General features: G+C 44.9%; 2 protein-coding genes across 2 annotated transcripts in view; one reads left to right on the forward strand and one right to left on the reverse strand.

Moving 5' to 3' along the window:
• gpm6bb (glycoprotein M6Bb) overlaps positions 1 to 19,978 on the forward strand; it is a 387,662-nt gene that overhangs the window by 217,215 nt on the left and 150,469 nt on the right. The gene's annotated exons all lie outside the window — the stretch shown is intronic.
• Positions 1 to 19,978, reverse strand: part of LOC139340419 (anosmin-1) — a 40,299-nt gene that overhangs the window by 7,509 nt on the left and 12,812 nt on the right. The window contains exons 3-9 of the mRNA XM_070976233.1: positions 12,942 to 13,004; positions 12,382 to 12,604; positions 6,918 to 7,102; positions 6,433 to 6,562; positions 3,800 to 4,005; positions 1,933 to 2,077; positions 850 to 996 (exon numbers count right to left, since the gene is read on the reverse strand). Of these exons, the coding sequence (XP_070832334.1) occupies positions 850 to 996; positions 1,933 to 2,077; positions 3,800 to 4,005; positions 6,433 to 6,562; positions 6,918 to 7,102; positions 12,382 to 12,604; positions 12,942 to 13,004 (1,099 nt within the window). The remainder of the gene's footprint in view (positions 1 to 849; positions 997 to 1,932; positions 2,078 to 3,799; positions 4,006 to 6,432; positions 6,563 to 6,917; positions 7,103 to 12,381; positions 12,605 to 12,941; positions 13,005 to 19,978) is intronic.

Genomic DNA, 19,978 nt, shown 5'->3' on the forward strand with positions numbered 1-19,978 from the left:
AGAGCAGCACTACAAACAAGAGGCAGAAAAAGAGGCTGGACCAGGATTAACTCTGCTCTGCAACACTATGATCCCCCAGCTATGCTTGATCCCCGTCAGCATCACTCAGCTCTGAGTCCAGGCCAACCTCGCTAACAGCCCTGGGCCAACTCCATCTTCCCCTTCTCTCTCACTCTGATTCAGCAGTTGGTGTCTCACCAGGCCTCTCCTTCAGCCAGGGTTTGCATTCTTGACTCTAAGATGTGGAGTTTGGCTGAGGCGATGACATATATTAGTAACATAACATAGACCAGTGAATGGGACTTGACAGGTTACCCTGAGAGCATGGCTTTCAAGGTTTCCATATTTCCACTCTGGTATTAACAGAAGGGTTGGGGAATGGACGCTGCTGGGACAGGCATTCCTATAGGCTTTAACCCCTTGCGGTGCTTCAGCCTGTGACCATTTCTCTTCCCTATGACATCAGGTCTTGTAAAACAAAATGGGCCGCTAATGCAAGGGTGAGGATCGATTAAATACAGCTGTCAATAAATCCCATCGCACGGCGAAGCTCTGTGTGTTTATTGTTCTTTACTAAACAGTGGCTCCGCTCTACCCATCTGTGCGCAGGTTTGCACCAATTTGCTCGAGCATTCATATTTCCCAGCTCCCACAAAGACACACGGTTTCATTTATTTCATTTGCACCATCTGATATCACATCTATAAAAGGAATCACCCATTGTTTGAGTAACTGAGAATCAGTCATAACACTTTATTACAGTGTACATGAGTCATAGTGATTGATGGGCATAATGGAGTGCTAATTGGATTCTAACAAAGCTATAATTCAATACAGTAGAGCGCATACCTCCCCGGTTCTTCCAGTAGACACGGACCTGCAGCTGGCCATCCTGGTAGAAGGGCGTGCCAACCTCTAGAGGGCCAGAAGGGCGTTTGGCCAGGGTCGAACCAAGAGGGGATATCTCCTCCTTCTTTGACTTGAGCACTGATTTTACTGGGAAGAGAATGAAGAAATGTTTGCTTCTGTAGCTAAGACACAACAGTGACTGTGTTGTGGCAAACTCTCCAGCATGGAAACAGAAACACAATTATTTCTTTGTAAGATCACAGCAGTTACAACACGTTCTTTATGCATAAGTGTGGTGTAACTTCATGGGTACACACAGTACTAACACTGCCAAGGTTAGAGGTTCAATTCCCTCCAGAGCCACACATGCTTAAAATGTACACACTCATAGCACTGAGGTTTGGTCTGTGTTTCCAGAACACACAGGAGCCCCGAATGAATGCAGATGTGCCGTCTGCGTACCTTGGCCATTCCTGCTTTTTACAATTCTCACGATGATTGTTTGCCTGAAGAATTTAGGAAAGCTTAACTCTCAAGGAATACAAACAAACAAGAATAATGTTGGATTCTGCTAGGTTGGTTCAGCCAATCCCATGTGGATCAGCAACAACAAAACTGCAGCTCCATCAGGTTTTTGTTTGATTTCAGGTCGTGCATGACCCTGCATGTGACTCTTATGGGCACCTTCCATGCCTGGGAAGCACATACATACATACATACATACATACATACATACATACATACATACATACATACATACATACATCTATCCAATAGCTGTTGAGAAATTTCCCTTAAAAGGCACAAATTTAACCTCATGGTGGTGCGACAGGAAAAGTCCGGGGATCATCAAATCAAATTTTGTGCCAATGCATCAAGAAGATGTTGAGATATTTCACTGGATAAATGAAATCTTTGACCTGCAGGTGGTGCTGGATGAAAAGCTAGAGGATCACCAAAGTAATTACAATTCTGAGATCTTTTTCTTTTGGGCCCGAAATAGAGGACTGACGTTGCCGTATAGTGACTACAAAACAGAAAAGGTCTGACAGCTGAACGACCAACAGAGGCACCAGTGTTTACCTGACTCATTATTCTGGGTGGTGCTGAAGTGGAGAGAAGCCTTGGAGCTCTTCAGGCGCACCTGTCCCCAGTATGTGACGGCCTGCAGCTCCACAGTGTAACTGCTGTTTTGTTGCAGCCCCTCCAGATCCACCCAGCTCTGAGCCTGCGACAACAAAAAACACTTGCATGTTGGCATTTCTGTGTTACCACACTGTCACTTGAGACCCCTTCCAAAGCCCTGTCCCAGTCCCAGTTCCAGCTCAGCTCAGCCTGGGCCAACCCGGGTCTGTGGGAAAGCCCTGCTTATTAAGAACACATGTGGAGCTGAGGAAGGTATCATGGAGAGGAGATAGCCTTCAGGGCCCCGTGAGGGAGCCATGTTATCAGAGCCTCCCAGGGCTTCCTCACTGTGTTTGACTTGCAGCATTCCACCATCAGCGTGAGCTTGATGAGTTCTTGTTATTGACTGTGTGTGTTTTGACATTCCTCTACCAGCAGGCTGCTTTCAAAGCCCCGAGGTGCCAAAGTGGAAACCAGTAGTACGTGTGTCAATAGGTGTCTGGTGTCTCCCACCTCTTTCTCCTCTGCATTACATCTGCTATGCATTTCATAAGCTAATTCAGGAGAAGACTCTGCAGAGGTGTGTGTGGACTGTCTAGACAATCTGTCTTTCTGCTCTTCGCAGATACTGAACCACAGGTATGTCAGGTCACGTGTTACCGGATATATTGTGCAAATGGCTCACTAAACTGTGAAATGTCAAATTCATTCAGGTATTCATAACACAGTCTGTGATTTGTTTATCAGTGTCTTGTCATCTGATTTATCTATAAAGTCAATTCAATTTCTGTGTGTCTATGGACCTATTGCTTCAATGTGACAATCCAATTAATGCTTGTATGCATAATTGTGCAAATTTTCTGTGTGAAAAAAAGTAATACTATTAGTTAAATATTAGTCTGTGGCTTTCCGAGACAGCAAGTCTAACTTTGTTAGCTCTTAGCTTGACTGATTGTTTAGACTTTTATAACCAAATTATGTTTATCTTTCTTTGTGATTGTAAGTGGATTCTATGTGACATCCCAGTCAAAAGGCCATAAAAACTCTACTTTCTGGTTGGGTCAAATAGTTGAGAATGTTCCAGTATGCAAACTGTTCCAAGGAATTAACTGTGCGCTATTTTCCTTTAAACATGATATTTATGTCATTATTAGAGAGAGTTTCTTGGAAGTCTTCAGCCTTTTTGTCCTGTTTTTACTGAGTCTCCCTTTGGTCTAAATGCACTCTGTGCATTCATGTAAAAGATAATAACAGGATAGGAATGGTGAGTGTCGTTATATAACCACTTGACTTTGGAACTGCTGAGATCGATGTTAAAAATAAGACAAATAAATAAACCAATGTAGCACTTCAGAAACAGCTGAATTACACAATCAAAAACTGAGTAGGAGAAAGTGTAAGCTCCAAAATACCAACTGCAAACAAAAAAAAGACAACATAAACTGATATTTAAGAAACACAGACCTTGAAATTTGATTTATCACTATAAAAAGGTCTATTTATCACTCTTAATAGGTTTCCTTTCAAAGCTAAACAGAGCGTTTTAAGGGTTCTTTCATCAGTATAAGGAATTAAAACAATGAAGAACACATTGTCTCAATCTGTGTGTGATTGATAGCCTTGCAAGTATATATAAATAAATGCAACTACTATGCTGTGCTTATCCCATTTTTCCACTGCAGGGCTGCATGGATATTTACATTGATGCGTTAAGACTAAAGGGGAAGATGCTGAGCTAATCCTGTGCAAGACTCTGTACTTTAAGAGAGTGGAAAAAGGCAAGAAAGAGAAAGAACACATCACCAAGACAGGGAGAGAAGATTACCCCGTTGGTGGTCTTTCTCCTTTTCTTCTTGGATGGCACCATGGACTTGGTGGGCACGGTCCAGCTCCAGAACACTTTGTAGTGATGTATGGGAATATCGGACTCCTCTGGCAGGGTCCAGTTGAGACGAGCTGTCACCAGGCCTTCGTCGCCCAGCGTCACGTTGGTGACACGCAAACTGGCAGGGCTGGGAGGCGGGGAAGGATCTGGAGACATAGCAACAACATGAAACAACACTGTCAGCGGTTCAATCTTTAGTGCATCTGCAGACGTTTAGAGAGAAAAGACAAAGGGCCTCTGCTTCTCGTATGTGACAAATATTGGGCCAAGGCGGTTTTGTTGTAAGTATAATTTCAGGTTGAACGTATTACGGGCCAAGACACCTTTCAGCACTTGAGGGTTAGCACTGCAGATGAGGAGGGGGACCAGTATGACACTGTGTAAAGTAATTAGTCCTTCACTGACAATCTGCCATGAGATGTTATGACAGGTGTCATGTCATGTCTATGACAGCGTTCGGCAGGACCGAGAGCGCGGGTCAGGGGTTAACAAACACATGCTGCTCACTTTGGCTCCACACTCAACATTCCTGTACTCTAACTAACGTGTGTGTGTGTGTCCAGAGTGAAGCTGGGTCTGAAAGTATCCGTGTGTGCTGTGACCCAGCCTGCTGCCGGCTGCTGATGTCAGCCTGGTGCAGGAGGAGAGCCATATGCACGACGCCAGGGCAGAGGGAAAAGCCCTTTAATGAGAAAATGATTCACGCCACAGCTCCGTTGGCTCTCCCTCTCCCCTGCCCTCTCCGACCCAAAACACATTTAATCTAATCTAAAAACACAACCGGACACATTCTTTCTCCATTCTGGTGCTCCATACCAGCTGATCTGGGCCGCTCAAGATAAATAAGCAGTCGGTTCCTACAAATTGCCCTAACAAAGTATAGTAGTGCAAAATTGCAATCAGATGATAAGGCCGTACTATATAAATAACAATGGCATGACAGAATAGCCAGGAGCTCATCAAATTCGTGACAGCTCCCATCAATCTATCACCGTTCTGGCACTGATTGGCCTGATTGGAGATCGGTTTCCATCCCTGCAGCTGAATCCTTTTCCCACCTGGTGTCTGACTCTGCCTGACAGCCATCCAGAACGCTCTGGGGAGCAAATGCATGACGAAGGCTTGACAGGACAGGTCAGCGCGCATGCACACACACACAAATACACTCACCACCACCACCACACACATGCTAAAAAGACAGGCTTTTAGCATTTGGCAGAACTTGGAGAGTACTTAGGACGTCTGCCAGCGTTTCACTACCAAACAACTTCATACATACATATTAATGAATAAAGAACAGAGTTTTGGTAAAGTGTGCTGATGTGCGCAATGTAAAGAAAAAATGAAAAGTGATCCACACAAGGCAGAAACTGCTCTACATGATATGCGACTGTGTACAGCCGAAGCGGTGGGCACACGGCTCTGCCTCCACATGTCAAACAAACACACTGTCAAGATTAAATCAGATCCAGATCACATTCAATCGAGACACAATATTATATTCACAAACCTGTAATGCCTGGGAACCGCACAACAATTGGCCGTTGCCTTAACAAATGCCATCTGCAGCGCAGCACTGTGATTTAGTGTCATTCCACGCTGACCGTGTAGGGTAGAAGAGTGGAGCAGCAACACAAGATGCCATCAGAGCTTGTTCACTAATCTGTGGCAAAGATCTGAAGCGGCCTCGGTTACGTCACCCCTTCTGGGAGCAAGACAGCACTTGCGTTCATTTGAAACCTGCAATATCCTGACTAATTCAGACGTATTACATTTTATATGACTGTAAAGAGGGGGAAACCCCTCCTTTGAAGACATAAATGAAGATCTGGTTGCAGCGCAGAAAAGAAATGTTCTGCACACCGAGTCCCTCCTCATTACTCGCATTCTGCTTGGCATAAATTACCCGTTCCACTTAGCTCACTGGGTAAATGTGTGGGAACACATATTTACAATTCAAGTTAACAAGGTAAGCAAAAGAATTCAAAGGCTTAATGCCTGAATATATTTTTAAATAAACATGTCTGAGCAGTGTCTGTCAAAAGTGTTAAATGTACGTTTACAGGCATATTTCAGTCATAATCAGTTTACGGCTGTTTTATGGAGTCATGGGGTTGAACAGCTTAGGAGTGGATCACATAAAAAGGTAAACATGACTTGAGCTCTCACTAAAAATCTGCCTTTTAATCCTCTAAAGAGATGAAAGGTGCAAAGCGCAGAAAAATAAAAGTAACATTTGTAACAACAGTTTCTTTGAGTCTGAGATAAAACGATTGGCTGAATATTCACCACATACACTTGGTTTGTATGATCAGATAAGAAGTCACATCAGGTTGCAAAACTCTTTCCCAAAGGCTCCACCTGTTCCAAGGTCTTAACCATAACAAATGGAGGGCAATGGGTGTCAAACAGGAACTCAGTCACAAAGCAAGGCCACACACACACACACACACACACACACACACACACACACACACACACACACACACACACACACACACACACACACACACACACACACACACACACACACACACACACACACACACACACACACACACACACAGACCGACCTCTGGAGGAGCGGAAGTGTTTGCTGGGTGCAGTGAAGCCGCGGGTCCCGTGGACATTGACTGCAGCAACTCTGAACTGGTACCATCTGCTGGCTCTGATGTCGGCCAGTTGGACGCGCTCCTCTGCAGTCTGCGGGACAGATGGGGGGGGGGGAGCAAACCACAGGGGTCAGGGTTCACGCAGGGTCACATCCCCGTGCGAGTTTGCTGCCACATCAGTCATCTGTGTGTTTCTTTTTGCCAAACTTTCAAAGACACTGCGACTGTGAGGAATGTGCAACCGCGTGCAACAGTCTGTCAGCGCAGTGCGGCACTTTCACAGCTGTAGCATGTGGCACGCCGGGACACGTGAAGCTGGAATGTCTCAGTGACACAAACGTCTGATCAAAAGAGACACTCGCGTAGCAACATCTTACGGGAGCTGAAGACTTTTCCTCTTACTGACACGCTGCAGTGTTCTGCATGTACAGTGTGCTGACTCCTACCTGTGCCACAGTCTGCCACTCTGTGGCGTCGTCCTCGCTGGGGTGGATGCCATAATTCCAGCGGCGCTGCACCACATAGAGGACGGGCTCCACGGAAATGTTGAACTTGGAGGACCAGCGGATCTCCAGCTGACCTGACGGCTGCTCCAAAAACACCAGCTCTTTCCTCGGCTTCAGAGGGACTCCTAAAAGTGCAGGCAAGGAAGACGATACCGTGAGAGGAGTTAATATCACCACTGTGTGGAACCCTGTAGGTGAACGTCCAACATGAAATTTGTTGTTTTCCTTTCTTGGGTGGAAAGTGAAATGACACCATCAGAGTTGGACAGATGCGGATTTGAAAATGAGACATGAGCTCACCGCAATAGACTTAATACATGCTGTGGGTCAACAGCATCATCTTTCTACTGTGACAGATTGTGATATTTCCTGGCGAGAGCGACGTGTTTTAGTTGCTGCGCTTCTTAGCAATGACACACGTAGTTTATATCTAGGTATGTGAGATGGCATGCAGAACGTCTCTCTCTTTTTTGCGGACGCAAAATGCACCAGTGTAAACATACACACTTACATGTTAAGTTCATCTCCATCACTGCGCTTCACATTCAGCCCTTCAAGACGAAGCCGATGTGGCCATGTGCAATAAATTAGAGATTTATTAAGCGCAGGACTGGGCCAAATGCTCAGCCAAGTAAGACTGACTCTCTCAAGTGAATTTATTGCAGTGGAGACATAGTGAGTTGTTGATTGAGCGTCGGGCATAGTGATAATGAGATGGAGATTGGAAAAGCAAGTTTGGAAGTACAGGAGAAGGCTGAATACATCCCGCAGTTCTCAATAAATCAGCCAGCACTTCAGACCATTATGCTGGACCTGTGTCGCTGCTGAGCGGCCCACCACTGCTCCGCATTTATCAACAGCACCAACACACGCTCAAGGCTACTGCGCTTCATGTTGGTAAACAACATAATCAAGACTGTGTTTTGTATGCAGAGCATTTCATCTACTTCCATTCAGTCCTTATGCAGGGCACGTTAAAGTGATTGATTGATGCATACAAAATCGCGTAAGATGGAGGAGGGTCCTTGAGCCACATGCATATGGAGTCAGTATTTTGTTTTGTCCCGCTGATAACAGCTTTCTGCATACTAACAGCTGGGGGTCATTGTGCTGTGGTTTCACAGCTCCACAGCCGAGTGTGTGCGCGAGATGGTGTGTGCGTGAACGAACGTGTCACATTTCCTGCGCAATAACCAACACCAAGGTAACCACAGCATTCCTCTTCTCCCTCTGCCTTAGCTCATCTTCCCACAAAGTCACACAGGCACTCCTGCAAATCACAAACCACACTAACACACACACACACAACATCATTCTTCAGCAATATGCAGGAGGGCAGTGAATACACTTTCTCTCAGCTTGCTCTTTCCAAAGATAACTTTTGGGTCAGCTTTGGTCCAAGAATCATACAGCGTTCATTTTTCAATGGCCGCACACTTACTCCAAGCCATGATGTAACCGCTGCTGAGGCACGATCAAGAGTACGGCGTCCATTCATGTCTTAATCATGCCAGCAATTACACTCGCAGGAATATAATTCTCAATACTCACGCACATACTGTCATAATGATTGCTCTAATTACAGGGGGTTGGGGAAAACACTGCAAATACTGCTCGCAGCACAAGGACTTACCGTAAACTGGGGGTGGCTGATGGACCTGTGCTCTATCTGACTTGCTGCGACAGCGTGAGGATGACTCTCGATGAATTTAATTTCATACTGACATCTACATTTTTCACATTGTTTGTTTTAACCACCCACCAGGCCCTCTGCCAGGCTCTCTCACAGTATAGTGCAGAACTGTGCGCTGCTTTTGATCATAACAAGTTGGGTTGCATCATATGTGGTGTTATGTCTTCCAGGGAATGGAGAAAATGAGAGAACTAGAGAGGAAGATATGAAAATGAAAGACAGAATACCCTGATAAGGCACTTATTACATACGTACACAGCTTATTTTATCTTATTTTATCACCGCAAATAGACTGAGGTTGGCGTGTAACAGCATTGGGCTCTATTGATGTAAGACGAAAAGAAGACAAAGCTTTGCTACACATCAAAAGCCCAGTGGGGGTCCAGTGTCTCAGACGTCCTTAAGTTTTTCTCTATCAGGGACATACACATGGGCTGGGGACCCCAACCTGAGGATATACACACATCTGAGAGTGATCTCAGCGGGGGGAAACGCTCCATTTCTCCCCGCTTGTGTTTGCTAATGGCTTCCAGCATCATGGCTCATCATGGCAGAGCCTACACACACACACACACACACACACACACACACACACACACACACACACACACACACACACACACACACACACACACACACACACACACACACACACACACACACACACACACACACTGGTGCACACATAGAAACAATTACGCTCTCAAACCATGAGCAGCTAATTAGACCTTTAACACTGAGGACTAGGACAGGAATTCCATCCAGACTTTCACCAAAAGGCTCAGTGTAATTCAGTGTAAATGCAGTGCTGACGGCGACCCATCGTGCTCAGTGTTTGGACTAAATCAACGGGCCCGCTGCTTGATTTGAAGGTCTCACGGCGCGGTGAATGGTTTGCATTGACTGGGTCACTGTATTGAAATTTTCAAGGTTACGCCTGCTTTCATCTTTCCCCCGATTAACGCGCTGCTCACCTTTTGTGCATGACATCCACCATGAAGTCCCTCGGGATTTTTTCCAAATCAAATATAAACGCTAGCATGCTCTTGTGTGTGTGCACAAGCTCAGACTCAAAATCACATGCTCTTGCCTCGCTCAGCTAAATCACGTACGCAGAGTAAAACACGCTTGCGCATGCTACAGTGTGATTCAAAGCACACACAGCTACAGTCTATCACTGCTGCGGTTCAAAGCTTGATTTGAACTCGGCTTCCACTGGTCTCACTTCAACATCTCCCCAATGTTATGGCCCCAGGCTGCCAGCAATTGTGTGCTGATGGTGTATATAATGTAGTTCCAGCTCCCATCTCCGAGTTCAGAGGCTCTTGGTTGTCTCACTAAACGACTCAGCACCCTCAGAACATCAGGCCGCCTTGGGCAGCGTTATTAAACTATTTTACTGGAGCAAAGATTCTTGGGTACATCTGTGTCTGCGAAACCCTCGAGCTAATCCAGCAAATTCAAGGCTGAAGATTTATTCCAATTTACAACAGAAACAGCATGAGCGATGTGTGGGTGAAGCACAATACACAGAGATGGAATAAAGATTTATGATTCTCAGCAAGTTGTCAAAAATTGTCCAAGATAATCTGCAATTTGCGTCATTGAGATTTAAAATTAATGTTTCACAGAGAGGGATTAATTGGTTCAACACTATTTATGAAAATTATGCAAACTGTAACAGTTGATCACATTAAAACATGATGTTTGCTTTGGATCATTACCAGATATGAAACGTCATTTAATGAACAGGATAAATAGAGAGGGAGGCAGGATCCATGATTCAGCAGACGAACCGTGTTAATCTGCTCTCTTGCAAACAGCACTGAGAAATAATTAAATGAGAAGCTGAGCGCACGGACAATTAGGCAACTTTATCAGTGCGCACAGTCCAACTCTGACACTTTGAACACCCTCGTCTGTCAGCCTCCCTTCATTCTCTCATTAATAAACTGGGATGTTTCTAATGTGCGTTTGACATCGTAGTTTTGCAGCGCACTTTCATTTACCTGCCACAGATTTTTTGGCCACTTTAACAAGTTCTGAACACCACATCAGCACTTTGTAAGTAATACAGTAATGCATGATGTGGCAAACTTGTTAGCAAAGAGTTGCTTATTTACGCATCCATCTTATCATTGAATTGGTGTTTCTGTCCACCTGGTGACCATAAGTATAATAACGACTCTCTTTTAGCTCTGTCTTTGGTCTGCTACATGCTAACCTGTGTTCACTAGCCTGTCATTAACTGTGTCTAGCTGCAGTTTGGTGCTGAGCGGGTAGCGTACAGTAGATGTTTGGAGCTCTTTTGCTGCCTGCTGCAGCTGATAAGGATGCTATGAGAGCAGTGAGAGTGAACCAGCAGCTAAACAATAAGCAGAAACTCGCTGCACAGCCCAGGGCAGCTGCAAATTCAGGTGACAATTCCCTTCAAGGTCATTGCGACAAGCGACCCCTTTCAGATTGTCACACTGTTTCCAAATTGTCATTTGATATGTTATTATGATAAGAATATTGACTGTAGCTGCTTTGAGGTAGTTCCTCTATCTCTCTCCATTGCTTGATTCAATCTCTTAAACTCCACGAACCTGCCGGTGGCTCAGCCATTAAGAACTGTGGCTCCTGTGCAGCCAAATTTTCTTCAAACACACTGAACTTCATTTAAAATTCTAGTTAAGATCCCAAAGTTTTCAAAGATAGAAAATAAATCAGGCTGAATTTTAGGGAGAGTCCTGGAGGTCTGAACATTTCATTCAGTTCATACACCTTCAATAAGGTCTTGGAGAAAGTTGATACAGAATATATGGGGTTACATCTGTCTCTGATTTTATGAAAACAAGGACTTTAAGATTATAGAAAATGTATAGTGATGATGATACATTGAGACATGACAAACTTCACTATTATTGTTTATTAGATTAACAACATATATATTAATGTAGTAGTCTCTTATTCTAAATTAAATGCACTAAGTAACATAGGAAAGCTTTAATACTCAACATTTTCATGAAATCAAAGCCTGTTTTTGGTACTATTCAGTGTTTTCAAGAATAGTTATTCAGCGCATTTACATTCTGAAATCACCTCTCTGTATAGGAGTTTTCACTGCCTGTGGCGGAGTCTGCCATTCCCCCACTTGATTCAAACTGCCTTCACGAGGGACTCCCATGAAACGATGCACGTATGTAATCCACCATTCATTTTATCTCAATGACAACACCCTCTCTGTTTGCTGTTAAGTCTCCTACCGTGCCGATTCACATTAAAAGCCTTCAACTGGCGAAACATGGGAGTCTTTTATTGTGAAGCTGTCACAGGAAATCCAATGTATTTGTCCCCAAAGTGAGAGCCAACAGCTAACGTTCATCAACCGCATCTGCAGAACAACAATCAGATTTAACTGCTGCAGGGAGCCAAAGTCCAGTGGATGAAGAGCTGCAGGCTGCAAATCTCAAACTCTTCAGCGAGGTAACCAACTCCTTCTCCTTCCCTGTAGTTACATGCAAAACTACTTATATGAGCTTGTTTGGTTGCACTGCAAACATATGCTCTTCTGATGTGTTTGCATTAGTATTCATTAAACCACGCAGGTACCACCAGTGACCACGGGTGTCGCCAAATCAACCAGGAGTAAAATCTTCAGGCTTAAAACTTTAAAAAAACAATTGCTGTTGCAAAATGATCTTGTGCAAGTTAGGCCTTCAGCATTACCTTTGTAGAGGTTCTTAGGCAGTTGGCAGGTGTGGCCACAGCCGTTGGAGCAGCACTTTTTCACAGCTGAACACTCTCCATCCTCCTCACAGCTCTCCACGCAGGCTGCTGCAAAGCCGCTGGCCTTCTCTGGGGCAGGACAGTCGCCTTGCTTCACTCCCTCCACTGACTTCAGGAACTCGCAGCTCGTAAGACACTCGTAGTGCTTCTTGGGAAAGAGGGGCTAATGGAGTAGGAGGAGGATGAAAAGGAGAAGGAGGAGGAGGAGGAGAGGAAAAATATATGTCAGATTACTTTATACGACCAACCTGCCTGGCTGCAAACAGGCAGCTCTGTGAGCTAACAGGGAGCTGTCCTGTTTACATTTCAGCTCATGACTCACTGGAGCGGCGAGGACATTAAACAGCTTTGATTCAGCCTCACAGAGAGTGTCATTACAGTGCAGAAAGCCTTACTTCACACTCCTCTCAAACTTTCCCCTCATTGAATTTCCCCACAAAGTATGCAAGGCTCAAACACTTGTGTCTAAGGCGACCACGGTATTTGTGGTAGTGACATACCTCGCATAAATCCTGGCACTGGTTTTCCTTCAGGTCCCAGGATTCCTTGCAGGGCTCCAGGCACTGTGAAAAGGAGAAGGGTGTCAGTTCTTCAAAGAGCCAGCCACATCAAAGAGCCACTGCTGTGGAGATGGTGCTTTCTGTGCTCGGGCCCTGGCTGTCTGACAGGCACTTCACTCAGCCGCTATCCGCGCACCTTCACAACAAGCAGTCACGCCTTTTTTTGCTACAGACGCCCGGCATACCTTCAAAGGACATAAACAATCTTCTACAAAAGCAAACACGGGGCAAAGGACTTGTCAGTTATGAGGCACCCCTTGTGCTGTGTCTAGAAATCTCCTGATGCTTGGGTGTACCCTGGCAGATTCCTTCTTCATGCCTCAACACTACCAGCCTCCCATACTGTCTATGCTCTCATGCTGTCGCTTCTCCCGCTCATGTCTGGGCCTGATACACTCTGGCACTGGCACCAAACTCCCCTCTCTTTACCAAGCTGAAACAGAGAGCACTTAATAAATGATACGCTTGGTTTAATGTTCTTGGGATTCCCTTTTTTAACACGTGGAACAAATTTACTGAATCCTTGGCACAGGCATAGGCAAGTCATTTCGCCAAACATAATGGGATGATAAAATTTAAAATGAAAGTTTACCAATCGAGTAAAAATCCTCCTGCTTTAAACACTACACCCCAAATGAATCAAATTCAATAAAATGTAATGTAACACAAAAGCTCATGCATGTCCAATAGAATCAGGCAGATGCTGCCGCAAGAGGGGGACTGTTCAGATAGAGGCGAGGGTCTTCTACGCTCCTGTTGCTGGCCACTCAGAGCTGGTGTGAAAGCGAAGAGCAAGCTCAGTCAAACCACTGCCAGGCTGCTTCTGTGCTGCACTGGGAGCTGCCCAAACCACACCAACCAGAGACCTGCCAAAGTCACTCATTCAGCTCCATTTAATTTAGACTCCTGCACCGGCTACAGTACTAAGACAAGGCACAGCAGTAAATTCTCAACAAATTTGCCTACATTCCTCATCTGGGACAGTCCAATATGTTCAGTGAGTGGGAGAGGGAGGTAAGATAGAAGAGATATGGAGGTCTGCCATCAGTGGAGGTCCACTTTCGGCCAGAATAAGAGGCTCCTGAAAAAAATCATCAGTACAATATGCAGTGTTGCGTAAGGTACACTACAGAGGAGTGGTTAAATGAGGGCGCCTACTGTAGAGTGTATTTAACACAGAGTTGATGTAAGAAATTTCACATCTCAGTCACAGGGCCGGGTTGTATTTATGACTTTAATTCGCTCATTAGCCAACTCTGTCATTATTATGCCATTGCCAGTGAAAAGTTTATTTGCTTTTTATGGAGTGTGGTGTACGGGCAAATGATGAAACGTAAACCTTGCTTCTGGAGGAACACGCTGCAATCAGGACCACGCACCCGCCTGCCAGCACTCAATTACACTCAGCCTCGGCGCTCTGCCTTGCCCAGCCTTGTCTCAAGCAACCGACAAGCCCTGTGTGGACAGTGTGTTGAGTGTTCAACAGCCGGCTCCAGAGGGTGGGAGGAAAGGTATTTTCTTAATTACTTCATAGCAATATAGATATCTCTCTTGTGATGATATAAAATACAACATGCCAAAGGGAAAATTGGACACCTTGGCAGGAAAGCGCGTAGTTATGACAGCTGAGAGCTCCAAAAGAAACTAATGTGGTTTCTCCAGAGCTGATCAGGTGAAACCACTGCAACACCTCAGAGATTTAAGATGACATATGAGCTCAATTGCACTGTCCAACTTATGCCTCACCGTCCAGAGAGTCTGTGCAGTTTTATCATCATCTGCTATTAATAATATGGTGACCTTACATCATTAATTCTCTTCTCAATTGTGTCCTCTGAGAGGAGAGCCTGCGGCGAAGACGGGCAGTAGCAGCTACCTCAGCATCCCCGCCTCGCACAAGCACCGCGCTGGAACAATGAGGTGTTGAGGCAATAACTGTGTGCTGCACCAGTGTCTAAAGGACATTCTGCCAGTAGACGCACATGTTAAAGCCCCCAAATCCCTTCTACAAATCACTGAACATACACACATAAGCCGTGGGATCAAGCTCATTTTACTCATTGAAAGATCTTGTGTGCACGGACTGAATGCATTCCACGAGCTTTTCTTGAGGATGAATCTTTTTCTGGTTCAGCACAATCGCGACTATACAAGTGAAAATAGACTCATCGCTACCTCGAGATGCTCGGGCTTGCATGCCAAGCAGCATGAATTAACACAGCACACTGCGTACCAAAGATATTGCAACACAGATCAGAATGCTGGCTGTGTGTTTAGTGTTGTCTCACCCTCCAAGTCGCAGTTTTTTTGTTTTTTTTTTGGTCTTCAGGGCAAAAGTTCTCAGCTAACAAAAACTGCTGAATTCTTGAAAGTAAGTTGTATTGAAAGAAATGTTTTAATCAGGACAGGCTTTTTTGCTGAATGAGCGCATTTATTGTAAACGGCGCTCTTAAAAAAGATAAGCATTTGTGTGGAGGCAGTGAGAGCTCCCTGCAGGTGTGCTGAAAACTGACAATCTGTCAGCGTTGCTCCCCAGCCACACCCACAACCTGACATTTAAGTAGGGAAGAGAAGGACCGACGACAGATGTCTTGCCAAAGCAAATAGGACGGCTGTATATAATTACAAAGGTGCTCTCATCAATCAAGTGCCTGATTCCTATTTACACAGTTTGGTGCTCAATCTAAACCATAGTACTGATGCTGCCAAAAGAATGCCTGGGAGAGTGCCATAACATGTTTTCTATAAGCTCTTGTGCAACTTTTTCTTTTTTTTTTTTTGTTAAGGGGGGATGCCGGCTCCACCCGATCACATGCAGATACACACCCTCATCCTCTTGAAACATTTAGTTCTGCTTTCCCATGTTGAAATGTTAAAAAAAATATGTTGTATTGGCCTTTGCCCACAAGCACTGTAACACTAATTGCTGATTATAACAAACCAAAAAAATGCTAACTCCCTTCCAAACCATGTTTAAAACTTCCTGCATGTATGAATGGCACATAAAACTGACACTATCCTCCTAATGGGATCACATCAGGAGATATCTGTGGTCTCACAGTTAGTATTAGTGGGTCCCCATTGAGGCTTGGAGGCCTCAAACATTTGCACATCTTGTACTGTTGATAGCTACGCTAGTGTTTGACTTCTGAGATCTAATCTGGGAAAACACGCCATGGAACTGGAGCAGGGAACATAATTGAGCTGGACATAGTGTATCTGCTGGGTTTGAGTGCCAATGTCTGGGTCTCCCTCAAGCAAATCTCTCCAGCTGGCAACACAGCTACCATCTGTTTGAATAGCGCAAGGAATGCATGTAATTATCCTATGTGATGTTAACATATTTCTGGACAAATTTCACCTAAAAAGACACAAATGGTTTTACTCTGAGTGGTAAACAAGAGCATGGGGTTGTTTCTATGGACTTGAGCTCTTAGTCTTAACAAAAGCATTTGATTTCCCCTTTGTCCTCTTATCTTCCTGCCCAACAGTGACACATTCTGCATGGTTAAGTAGGAACATCCATAGCGGTCTTTCACTCCCCATTTCACGCTGTAATAAAACGCAGCAGTTGTTACTCTGGGGGACCCTGAAAGGCATTCTGTGGGGCCGATGAGAGAGTCAGGCTGAATGGCAGCCAATGCCACAGCCCATCTTCACTTTGTCAGGGCTGGGACGAGGCGGAGAGGAGGTGGAGGGAGTGAAGACGGGGAACCCGGGGGAGGAGAGGGAAGGGGGAGAGACGGGGGGTCGGTTGCTGTGCACAGAACTGCCTTTCTCCATCGCAGGAGCATGGTTATCTCCACCCATTGTGACAAATGCTTGCTGGAGTGAGTGACTGAAATAACATAAATGATTAAAAAAGCGCCGATATAAAATGTCACTGAAGTGTTTTGTTGTAGTTAATGAAGCATGAACTGCTACCAGTCGAGGCTGCCCCGGGCTCAACAATACACAGTGTATACAAAATAAAAGACAGGCTATAATTCATGCTGATGCAGATGACACACATTTGTGCAGACGTGGGGAAACGAGTGAGACAGCTACGACTGATCCTCTTATTTTGTAAATGAAACTGAGCAGACACAAACCTGTACTTTCCCTGCATCTACACAGGCACCTCCTGTTATCCCAAAAGCTTGGAGAGGACATCTGGGAGGCGAACGCATCGATCCCGGCGCTGGCGGTCAGTGGAAAGCTCGAGCGGGGCCAACAGATATTTACAAGGTGCCTTTGCTGCCCCTTGGGATGGAGCAGCTGCTTTCTGCTTCTCTGGGAGACTCGCATATGGGGAATCTCTGCTGTTGATCATACACATCGTAAATCTCACCTCCAATCTCATTGAGTTATGGCTATTTTCTGCTGCCCTGGCGCTTTTCACACTCCCGCTGACCAGACTCAATTATTCCAGCGGCTCGCAGCTCTCTGCTCATATCTATCGACCCATCCAGGAGCAAGGCTCCGGGCTCCGCTCTCTGCTGTATTGAAACAGGCACTTGCTCCACGTATTCACTCACTTCTCACTCTATTTCACTTTCATTTGGCTGTCGTCTCCCCTCGACTTCCCCAGGTTTTTATCTGCCTTTCATTCCCGCTCACTCAAACCATGTCCGCTCTAATCCAGATATATTTTAAAACTCATCTCTTTCTCTCTGTTTCGGCCTTCCATGTGCACTAAGCCAGCATGATCACACTCAGAGAGTGGATGTTTTCCAAAACTCTCTCCAAAGCAGATAGATTTCAAAACACCAGGCTCACGTTGCAGCGCAGACAAAGAATGGGCTTTTTATCGTGTGACATATCTTTCGCAAACACGGCCAATGCACTTTCACTTGCCAGCAATGTTAAGAGGCCATGTTTCTGTATCCTCAAACTCTTTTTTTTGCGTGTATGTGTGTTTTCCAAGCCTATAGCCAAGCACACAATACAGGTGATGTCACTGACACATGTTTTGTGTCTGATGGATGACAACTGCGCAAGTGGAAAAAGTCATTTAATGAAATATGCCAATCACAAACTGTAGAAAAAAAAACAGGTTCTCAAGGGACATTTTGCAGCCTGGATTTTAGTTGACTGTTTTTTTGCAATCTTGGCAGTTGCTGGATGCAGGAAGTCGAGATTTGGTTAAAGTGGAGGAAGGGCTGAGCTGAGGTGGGACATGGAAGCAGCAGAGCAGCCATGACTGGCTGTATGCAAGCAAGCCGTCACACCCTACATACCTTTGGCATTTCATCAAAGGAAAGGATTTTTTTTCAATGTAGGTGCTCATCTTTGGTACTAATGATGGCTAGAAGAGTTTCATCCCCTTTTGAAGTGCTCCAACAAGCCAGTTACCCTACACTGTCTATGCAGAAAGCACTGCATTGCCCTTATACATGTTACTATTACAGGCAACTCTGAATAGCACACACCAGCTTATACAGTACTCCAAACCCCATTTCTTTCCAAATTAATGGTGATTTCAAACAATGAAATGCTGCTGCGCCACCACCACAAACATAAAACAAGAAGAAAAAGTAGAGATTTCACTGTTTTTTTCAGTTCTTTCAGCATTCAGTGTGGATGGCTACGATTTAGAGAGCGATCTAAAACACTAAGGTGAATGAAAAACTTAAGATGTAAACAATATTTTCAGATTTATCTGCAACACAGCCTGCCTGTCACTCGTTCCCTTTCTCACCCTCAGTGCTCAGTGGAAAGCCACACAGAGGCCATTACTCTTGATGATTTCCCTATTTTCTCCCCCAGTCTCATTCATGGCGCAGGCCTCGCTACAGGCTGCCGTACAGGATCCAAAGTCAGCTTGATTTCCTTTCAAAATTTATGTCTATTTTTGTAAACACAAAACGAGTAGCACGCCTAAAATCTTTGTAGTTGCCTTCCAGATGACGCCCACAGAGACGGTGACTACAGGTTAACCGGGCTGAAGCATATTTCATCAAGGGCTGGAGTTGTGATCTCAATGAGTGTAAAATCATATGTTAGCGAGGCTTTCCAATACGTCTCTGACGTGCCATTAAGTTTCACAGGACTGTAAAAAATCTAGCGAGTAAATCAGGAAGAAGATATCCCCATCCTGAGCAGTTATAAAGTCTAGACACACTATTTCCTCAGCCTTATGTATAGAGTGTTCAGTCCATGAGATGTCGTGCTTTTCATTTCTGCACTGCTGTAAATCAGCACAGGTGTGCGTGGAGCAGACAGTGGGGTGGATCAGGTAGATCAAAAAGATCAACGGCGTGCTGACCTGGGGTGCAAGTCTGCAACTCTACACGCAGCGCGCTCACATGGCGTGCTCATTAATATGAAATGAGGCTTTCAAACATGCGGAAGACCACATTTACCAGAGAGGCAAAATGGAAAAAGAGGAATTTAGGAATTGTACAAGAGCTGTTGGAATTATTCCCAGTTGATGTTTTCACTTGCAGATTAAACTAACAGAAAGAGCAGTGTGAGTCAATGTAAGTGCATCTTAGATATTCAAACAGAGCTTTTCTCTGACATATATATACATATGTTTACACCACAGCAGTTGCTGTGGGGTTTTAAATTCTGTAATTACAGAGCGCCACTGCACACTAATGGCAAATGGCTCGCAGTGTCAGAGGATTGCTGTGTTCAGGGCCAGAGAAGACAACAATTACAGCTTGTTGGTGCTCCTGTGCTTCATTTGCTCTCACTGCTGAAGTCCTGCCGGTACATTATGCCTCTGCCTGCACAGGTAATCTATAATATGTGTGTGGAGCAAATTGGTGGCTGTCTGCGCCTCCGTCTCCCTAAAGGCGCAGGTATCCAAACTGTATGGAAATTCAGCATTAGGTGCAGTAGACGTCTATCATCCCTGTATCTGTTTATCACATCTGTCATAGCTGGTCTGAGGAAGGACAAGCTGTCTGTGCCAATACCCTGCAGCACCTGAGACATGCAAAGTATGTTTTGACTATATCTGCTAGAAATGATTGGTTAAAACCAGAATG

This window comes from Chaetodon trifascialis, chromosome 12 (assembly GCF_039877785.1).
Source record: "Chaetodon trifascialis isolate fChaTrf1 chromosome 12, fChaTrf1.hap1, whole genome shotgun sequence".
Taxonomy (NCBI): Eukaryota; Metazoa; Chordata; class Actinopteri; order Chaetodontiformes; family Chaetodontidae; genus Chaetodon; species Chaetodon trifascialis.